The 9,752-nt window shown below is 43.7% G+C and overlaps 1 protein-coding gene across 2 annotated transcripts in view; it reads right to left on the bottom strand.

Moving 5' to 3' along the window:
- DHX9 (DExH-box helicase 9) overlaps positions 1-9,752 on the bottom strand; it is a 54,729-nt gene that overhangs the window by 28,971 nt on the left and 16,006 nt on the right. For both annotated transcript variants that reach the window (XM_019501753.1, XM_019501754.1), the window contains 3 exons: positions 9,089-9,178; positions 8,843-9,004; positions 101-178 (listed from right to left, as the gene is read on the bottom strand). In XM_019501753.1, the coding sequence (XP_019357298.1) occupies positions 101-178; positions 8,843-9,004; positions 9,089-9,178 (330 nt within the window). The remainder of the gene's footprint in view (positions 1-100; positions 179-8,842; positions 9,005-9,088; positions 9,179-9,752) is intronic.

The raw sequence follows: 9,752 nt of genomic DNA on the forward strand, positions 1-9,752 counted from the left end.
GGGGGGGGGGGGGGGGGAAGAGGTGTGTGGGGGAAAGCCACTTAGAGCAAGAATGCCTTCTAGAAGACTATCACCATGCCTAATAATCAACAAGTCTTACCTTGTGTAATTCTTGATCCTGATCCAGACGGTACAAAAAAGCATTTTTCAAGTCCATGCTTATCTGCTCTGGGGTAGCCTGGGAAGTAAACACATGGGTAATGAACTCATTGTAGAGACTGTTATTCAAATTGCTGACAACTCTAAGATACAAATAACCATACTAATACAATAATTCCAGAAGAAACCAGATCTTCACCATCTAGCTCCTCAAAAAGAGCAACATAATTGAACTATCCTAGGATTTCTTTGTTCACTTGTGCCAGCATGTTGGAGTTAAATGGTCCATCCCAAAGTACCTTTTCTAAAAGAACTGTCTGAGATCTAGGAGACAAAACACACTGCACACCCTTCTTGGATAAGAAACAGAGTATGGTAGTACTCAAGAGGTATGTCCCTGTGTTGGACAGTATAAGAGAGTGCTATTGTAAAAACAAAACAAAACCACACACGACTCAAAGCCACATATAGAAAAGCAACATGCTTCTGTTTGCATGAGCATGTCCAAGTATGACCCTAGGTAAGCACTGAAAAGCAGCGACATAACATTTTTCAGCACACACTGGTGCAAAGCACAAGTAGATGAGGAGTATGTTTTCCTGGTGCCTCCCTCACACCCAGTATATCCAACACACGTCTTGAGGAACTAACAGCCTACTGACATAAATATACATAGGCACAGCCCAGGGATGAATCCTTCTGTATAAAAAAGGGAAGGAAGAAAATGATCAGTTACTGAAGTTGGTAATCCATTTGAAAAAAAACAAAAACAAAGTTTACTTCTCAGCTTTGCTAGCAAGGGATCACTTAGTTAGAGCAAAAAGGAAACTGCACATCACATCTCTAGCAAGATTTGCGAATTGAAGTTTTCTATATGACAGGTAAACTAAATCTACAGTGTCACTCACAACCTTATTAGGGGAGTACTGATAAGAATGTTCTTGGCTGCTACCAATAGTCAATTATTAACCAACCATATTGGCCGATATTGATCCAATAAGAAATATTTAGTAATATTTAAGCTATTGACACAAATAAACATTTTTTTGTTTGTTTTACACAGGCACATAGATGAATAATTGTTTGCATCCCTGCTTCTAGAAACATTTTGTAGTACAATAAAAACAAACACATATTAACTTTAAAACCTTTACTCTTAATATTGTAGTTTGCAGTATAACTTTATACACTTACATAACAATTCATTTGACAGACAGGCCATTATAAAATTCAATACTCAATTTGTTTTACAAAAATCACCCCAACAAGGTTGGAAAAAACTGCATAATCATAAAAATTTTGGCTTCAGAATATACCTGCAAGAAATGGAGATCAAGATGCAAAAATTACTAACAAAAAATGTTGAGGTAACATTCTCTAGTAGTAGAAACCATTGTAATAATAGTAATAATAATAGTGATAATAATAACAACAACAACAACAAAAAATTACAGCAGTGGTAGAGTAAAAAAAATAAGACATATTTATTATGCCTTCCTCATTGCTTACTCACAACTTTAGCATAGCAAGTGGAAGTTTTTCTTGGCAAAAAGGAACATTTCTGCTTTTTCATACGTCAGTCAGTTCCTCTTCCCATCCACAACATGTGAAGCTGCACTCAACAGCTGTTCACTCTCAACAGTGCTGCAGAAGGCAGAGAGAAACTTCCATGCTGCTTCAGCCGAAGTGGAAAGGGAGGGAAATCGGCTTTTGTTGCTCTCCCAGTATTTCAGTTTTTCTGGACTTTGTGGAAGCCTGGGCTCATTCAGATATCTTTGTGTCTGAAATGTTACACTGCTGTTTACCCCATGTGTTTTAACTCCACAGGTACTTTCCCCTCCAATATCTCATCATACATCAAACACAGGGATCTCGGTTTTGTAGTGCTGTCACCGGCTTCCTTTGATTTCTTTGTGGCAGGTTGTCTGTTCCATGTCATTCCTGTTGGCTTGCCTTTTTTCCAGGTGTGTCACAAACATTGTGTAGCCAGCAGCTTTTTGCTTTTGTTGGTAAAGTACCGTCCTTGTACCTTGAATCCAGCAGCACTGCAATGCTGTAGAAATTCTGATTCAAATTTCAGCAAAGTGCATTTCCATGGCTTCCAGCAAAGTAACTTTCATAGTTTTAAGTCCATGGTCTGAACATGTAACTTTCCTCAAAAGCCTTTTTAAAGCCACAATGGATGGGATGATATCAGAAGCAGAAGCCAGGGATGAACTCAATTCACGTATTAAATTCTTCAAAAGGCACTAGAATTATTACTACTTTTTCTATCAGCTCCCACTGATATATATCATGAGAGTTGCTCCAGTTCATAATCAGATGCGTACATAGAGATGTGAAGGCCCAGAAAAAAACCGAAGAATTTGGGGGAAAAAAACCCCTGATTTTTTCCCTGTTTTTTCCAAGGACTTTTTTGTTTTTTTTCCAAAAAATTGGAAAAATGGAAAATTTTTGGAAAAGTTAAGAAAACCTCTTATGAAATATTTTCTTTTAGAATGACGAATAAAATATTTAAGATAAGGTGTTCATATATTGCTACCTTTTACTCCCCCAAAATGTTGAAACACGAAAGCAGCATGGGAGATCATACTGATATTACATAAGCCATAGTCTGTCTATCCACCTGTCCATAATGCTTTATTCAAACTCTGATTGGCTGAGGGAAACAGCCAATCAGAGTGCGAATACAGCATTCACACAGGAGGTGGCAGTGTGCCGCCATGATGGTGGGGACACAGGGAATGGAGTAGGGGGGGGCCAGGCCAGCACAGCTGGCCTCACCCCCCTGCCCTGCTCTCTGGAGACAGTGGCAATAGAGCGGACAGAATTGGGGGTGGGGGAGAGGGGAGAAGCCAGCAGAGCTGCTCCTTGGAGGTGATGGCGGCAGTGCGGGGGGGAGAAAGGTTTTGGATGCTCCATGGGGGGGCCTCTGAGGCCAGGACTGCCCCCCTTCTCTCTCTCCCTTGCTGCTCCCTCCTGACATGGGGGGTGGAGGCAGTGGGGAGCAGCAGGCCCGGGCTGACAAGGCAGTGAGGGTGGGAGGGGGAGGGGGGAAGGAGGGAGCCAGCAGTGAGGGGAGCAGCTGTCCCAGGCTGTTGCGAGGGATGGAACGAGTGGGCCTAGCCCTGAAACAGCAGCAGATAAGGTGGGGGAGTGCACTGGGCCCGGCTTGATCCCAAAATGGAAGGTGGGGGGAAGCGGCCCTGCCCCACCTTGAAACAGCAGGAAAAGGTGGGGGGGGCAGGCTCGGTGCCAGCCCCACAATGGCAGCATGGAGGGCATACTGGGCCCAGCCTGGACCCAAAATGGAGGGCATGGGGAGCAGGGGGTGCTGGGCCCAGCACGGGCCAGAAATGGCAGTGGGGAAGGGGAGGGGGAGCCAGATGCAGGTCTCTGTCTCCACCCGCACCCCCTGCCTCTCGTTCTTGATGGGCAGTTGGCTTAGTAGTGGATAGTCACATATTACAGCAACAGGATATACAGCCCATGGGCTAAACTTGCTTCTTAATGACATCATGAAGTTGGACACTCTACAAAAGATCTATAGAACAGCAAAAAAAGTTATAAAACATGTAAAAGCTTCTCATATTGTAGCTGCAGCCTTTAAGAAGAAGCAGGAAGAAAAGAATAAAGTAGTGACACAAACTCTGTAGTAAAAACTAGATGGGGTGGAATGGTGATTTCATTTAAAAATTTACTAAAAACAAAGCAGCTCTTCAAGAAACAGTAATAACAGGAGGGCGATCCAGGCTGACCTGGACAGGCTCAGTAAATGCGCGGATTAGAACCTGATGGTGTTTAACCATCTGAAAAATGGCCAACTGAAAAATGCAAGATTCTCCACCTTGGGAGGAAAAACCTGCAGCATCCTTATAGGCTCCGCAGTGCTACGCTGGCTAGCACTACGGAAGAAAGACTTGGGGTCATCATTGACCACAAGATGAACATGAGCCTTTGATGCGTTGCTGCGGCTATTAAAGCAACCAAAACGCTGGCTTGTATCCATAGATGCTTCTCAAGCAAATCCCGGGACGTCATTCTCCCCTTGTACTCGGCTTTGGTGAGGCCGCAGCTGGAGTACTGCATCCAGTTTTGGGCTCCACAATTCAAGAACGATGTGGAGAAGCTTGAGCCAGTCCAGAGAAGAGCCACGCGCATGGTCAGAGGTCAGGAAAACAGACCTTATGACAACAGGCTGAGAGCTATGGGGCTCTTTAGCCTGGAAAAGCGTAGGCTCAGGGGTGATCTGATGGCCACCTATAAATTTATCAAGGGTGACCACCAGTATCTGGGGGAACGTTTGTTCGCCAGAGAGCCCCAAGGGATGATGAGGTCAAACAGTTATAAACTCCTGCGCAAGACCATTTCAGTCTGGATATAAGGAAGAATTTCTTTACTGTCTGAGCCCCCAAGGCCTGGAATAGCCTGCCATCGGAGGTGGTTCAAGCACCTACACTGAACACCTTCAAGAAAAAATTGGATGCTTACCTTGCTGGGATCCTATGACCCCAGCTGACTTCCTGCCCTTTGGGCGGGGGGCTGGACTCAATGATCTTCCGAGGTCTCTTCCAGCCCTAATGTCTATGAAATCTATAATTGAGGATCTTAAACTATCCAGAAGCGCAAGGAACACTATATTTGATGAGGATGTCTTCTGGGTTCAGCTGCAGAACTCCCTGAAGTTTCTGAAGTCAATTTCTTCAGCAATCACTGCATCTGAATCAGACAGTGCACTTATGTCAGACATTCCTTACTAAATGGCCCAGATAAAATCAACTGTTTTTGAGAATCTCTGTGCATCTCCGCTTACAAGTACAGATGAAAGAAAAGTGAAATACTTTACTAACAGGTGGGAAGAATTTTACTGCCAATCAATTCATGCTGCTGCAAATCTCTTGGATCTAAGATTCAAAAGATAAAAGTGTTAGTGATGATAGCACTGCTACTGCATTTGACTGGCTTACAAAACAAGCAACACACTTAGGACTCGATGTTGGAAAGGTACTTTCAAATGCTGCAGAATACAGAACATCTTCAGGTATTTGGTCCACAAATGCAGTCTGAGACTCTGCCAAGCACATCCTTCCTGCAACATGGTGGCAAAGCCTTTGCACAACACACCCTCTGACTCCTCCTGCTTCAGATTCCTCCATCTTGTGTGATGCATGAAAGAAACTGGTCTACGTTTGGAAATACTCACACGAAAACAAGAAATAAACTAGCATGTGAAAGAGAAGAGAAGCTTGTCTCAATCCAGGCAAACCTTCAGTTTTCAGAAGTCCATGAAGATGATAAAAATGAAGGATCAGAAAAACCAGAAACTGTTGACAGTGATAGCTCAAAAATGAAACTGATTAGACATCTTCATGTAGCAAAATTTGTATTCAATGATTCTTGGGGGTTTTTTTTCCTTTTTATCTCAGCTTTTTTTCTAAAAATTAGTGCTTTCTGTATCTGCTTGACACTGTGCAGGAGACCAAGTCCAGAATACATAATAAACTTCCTTTGTTGATGGTTTCTTCTATTTTCAACTTTAATTTTTGCTTGCTTCTCATAAACTGGCAAAAACTAAGAGATGTTAGATTCCTTAGAGTTCAGCAGTTTGTAGCTCCACTTGTAGCAAAAAATTAAAAACATTTTAAAGTAAATTCAATTAGTAAATTTGTAATTATTGCCTGAATATACTATACTTTTAAGTTTAATAAATATACCAAGCATGGTAATTTTATGAGCAAATCAAGTTATACCTAATACATTTTACATTCTTAAAGTAGGAAAGTGAATTTAGATCTGTAAAGGGTGCTAAGAAAATAAGTATTGCATATATTTCAATTTTTCCCCAAATTTCCATTTTTTTCCAATAAAAACATTTTTTTCTATGGCTTCAAAACTTCTGGAAATTTTACATCTCTATGCATACACTCCAAGTGCACATTTTTGTTCCAAAAGGCTTTGCAGCACGTAGGAAATGCTGTTCCACCTTGTCTGTATGTCCTGCTGTAACCTCTTGGAAGGCACTCCAAGCTCGGTCTGTACCCCCTGAAGATGAGTCTAGGTCAATGGAGAATGTCTGAAGTGCCCAATGATTTTTCGTACGACAGCCAGTATGTGAGATGCTGTGCTGTGATAACACTCCTTTGTTCAAAATGAGCTGGAGTGTATGTGCTACACAAGGTAAGCTTGGCAAACCGGAATCTTGCATTGCCTTTGCCATATTTCTTGCATTATTCCCAATAATGGCATGAGCTTTTGTCCTCAGGATTTTCCATGCTGCAAATGTCTTGTCAAATGCCACTGAAATAGCCTCAGCCACATGAGAACTGCTGAACTCCTGGGCCTGTAGTACTACCCTCTGTAAATTGTAATTCATGTCTATCCACTGTGCAGTTAAACTCAGCATTGACATAGGTGACACATCAGAACTTCAAATATCAGTCATAAAGCTAAGTGTTCATACATGATCATCTTCAACCAGCATCTGCATGTGCTTTAAAACAACACTGTACAGCTCTGGCAGAGCAGTCTCAGCTGTAAACTTTCTGTTGGTCAGTGTGTAACGAAGCTCTAGGCATTCAATGAGATGGCAAAATCCAGTATCTTCTACAATGGAAAATAGCTGATCATCCAGAGATATAAATTCCACTAAATGGTTAGTAATTTTTTTAGCCCTGGCATCTCCACTTCCAAATTTCTATGAGTCTTTTAGTGCTTTGTGTAATGATACAGGGGTGTAGGTTGTACCAAGTGAGGCAATTTTCAATTTACATTTTCACTGACTGGCTTTCTTATATACGTACTGGCCTCTGGCTGCTTTACTACTCCATCCAGGAACAGAACAGACCAACTGCAGATGCTTCCTCTCCCCAGCGAAGAGTATCTGTACCCAAAAGCTTGCAAAGAATTTTTCCAACTATCTGAGTTGGTCTGATAAAAGATATTGGATTTACCCAAAGAACCTTGTGTGCCTTGTGTAATGACAGTTGCGCGGGTGCAGTTTATTTCCCCACCCTGATTCTTTCTTCTTTGTAGTCATCTTCAGGAAATCATTGTATTCAGTAGCATGGCACATCTTGAGGTGCTGTATTAAGTTCGGTATGTTGAAAGCTTTACTGGCATTTCCTCCATGCGAAATATTTGCAGCATGTACTTTGCAATCAGCTGTTCTCGATTAATCGAGTCTGCTGGAGTGTGAACTGCCACACTCCACAAGACTCCAGCACCTTGTGCATCACTGACCCCATGCTTAAAAATGGTGGCAGGGCTGCTTAAACTTTAGTTCAAGTGCTCCCATTGCCATTTCTAAGCACAGTGATGATGATACAGGAGATGTGGCGGCACTGTAATTAGAGTAGCTATGACAGCCTCTGTGATTAAAGCGCTGACCCGTCAACTCCCGGAGCACATGTAAAAGTGCTTCTGCAAGTTGCAGCAAGCAAGTCTAGCCTAACAGAGCCTATGATTGGCTGTGTGGAGCCCTTCAGCCTCTACTCTTCCGTGTGATGTCCTTGAACCCCAGCTTGGGGGCAGCTGCCTGAGCCTGCCCAGCAAGGCTGAGGGGGAAGGTGTGAGCCTTCCTGGCTACCCAGGACTGAGTGGTCTCTGAGCTAGGCTCCCTACTCTCTTCCCTCTGCCCAGTGCAGGGCCACAGGACTATTCCAGGCTAGGAGAAATCAGGCCACTCTTTCCCCAAAGCTGGGACCCAGGTCCTGGGAGCTGGACTCCAGCAGAGGAAGGGCCTGGTGCTGCTGCCGCCAGGTGGATGCCAAGCCCATGCCCTGCAGGGGAAACTGAATGGACCTGGCCCTGGGAAGGGCAGACCCAGCTGGGCTGAGAGGCCAGAGGAAGGACTCTGTTGCACACAGCAGGGGGGAGCAGCTGCCTTGGCCCCTGCCAGGCTCTGCCTCTGGCCTGTGGGATGCAGACCCCCAGGAACTCCAGGCTGAATCATGCTGGGTCAGGCCGGTCAGCTCTACCCGCCCCTTCCCTCCCCGCCCCAGCACTACAACATTTGGTACCTTTTACAGCAGCCACCCTGGCCCCAGCCCACAGTCTGCAACACGTCCCAGCTGGGACACCATAGCAGCTGCTCTGCTCCAGCCCAGCCTGCTAGTGAGAGAATGCGGGTGTATCTGGGGTCACCCTGGCTCATGGGAAGGAACCCAAGCATCTGGAGGTCCCGTGGGCGAGAGGAAACCCAGGTGTCCAGAGGCTCCGGCGAAAAGGGATAATTATCGGAAAACATTTTTGGCCTTTGTAGCCAAGAAAAGCCAATAGTGGATAATGTTATTTCCCTTTTATTGGTGCTGATCTGATAATTCTCCGCTATTGACTACAAACATACTGGACTCCTATAAACACTGGGGACTAGAAACATTAAAGCAAAATGTTATAAACTGAAGTCTAAAGATGCATGTATGTTTTACCTTCTGACTTTACCATGAACTATGCAAGGACTGCAGAATGACAGGCAAAGCAGGACCCAAAACACTAACTAGTGGCACTTTCAAAATACTGCTGTCAAAGGATCTACTTCAGACTGCCCGAAATCAATGCAGTCCTTTTGAAATCAATGGACCTTTACTAGGCCCCAAACGACAAGAGGCCAGATCAAAGGAATTTTCCTAAAGAGAAGGATTTTTTTTTTTTTAAATATTCTGAGGTCTACAATAAGATGCATTTAAAAATTCCAGGAATATCAGAATAAGAACACATTCATTCTTCAAAACTGCCTTACACTTACATATGCCAAGGGACCCTCATCAATATTGCAGCTGGTCCAAGGATTCCAGTTGGATTGCGGGGGTGACCAGGGAACAACTCCCGTATGATTCTGTTTCTGGGACGGTTCGAAGTGAGCCAGCTTTCCGATGTTAAGCAAAACAGGATTGCTGGAATCTTCAGGCTATAATTTTAGACAAATAAGCTGTCAAATTGGTTCGTCTCATGTTAAAAATATAACGGAGTAAAATGTGAGTCACGCACTCACCCATGGTGCAATCTCAAGACAGAGATCCTGTATGATGCTTTGAAGCTGATTTTCCAAATCAGGAGACAGCGTCACTTCATAAGGTTCCACCTAGGGAATTAAATATTATAAAGAAAACCAAGATATTCAAAATATAGGATCAGCGAGAAAGACCCTCAGGACACTGGGGGAAAAACATACTGAACCACAAAAAAGTTTTCAGGAAAGGAAATGTTGAAGGGGCACTGTCAGCTCAAGATTCTTATTTATAAAAATAGTTTTTCAACATTTAAGAGCAACACAAATATCATACTATTTTAAAAATCAACTTTAACCGAACAATTAAACAATCCCTTCCAGCTCTGCAAGAAAAATACTACAGTGCTGCCAGAATCCGATTGGATAGCTGAGCAGGGAGAGAGAGATTGCAGAAGGATCTGGATAGGTTACAGGGGTGGGCTAACAGGAACAGGATGCGTTTCAATACAGACAAGTGCAGGGTGCTGCACTTGGGCAGTAGGAACCAGCAGCACACTTACACAATGGGGAACTCCCTACTTGAGAGCACGGAGGCAGAAAGAGATCTTGGAGTCATTATTGACTCCAAGATGAACATGGGCCGACAATGCGAGGTCATGGTTGGCAGGGCTAACCGGACCTTATCATGCATCCACAGGTGCATCTC

This window comes from Gavialis gangeticus, unplaced genomic scaffold, assembly GCF_001723915.1.
Source record: "Gavialis gangeticus isolate Ggan-Ray unplaced genomic scaffold, GavGan_comp1, whole genome shotgun sequence".
Classification (NCBI taxonomy): domain Eukaryota; kingdom Metazoa; phylum Chordata; order Crocodylia; family Gavialidae; genus Gavialis; species Gavialis gangeticus.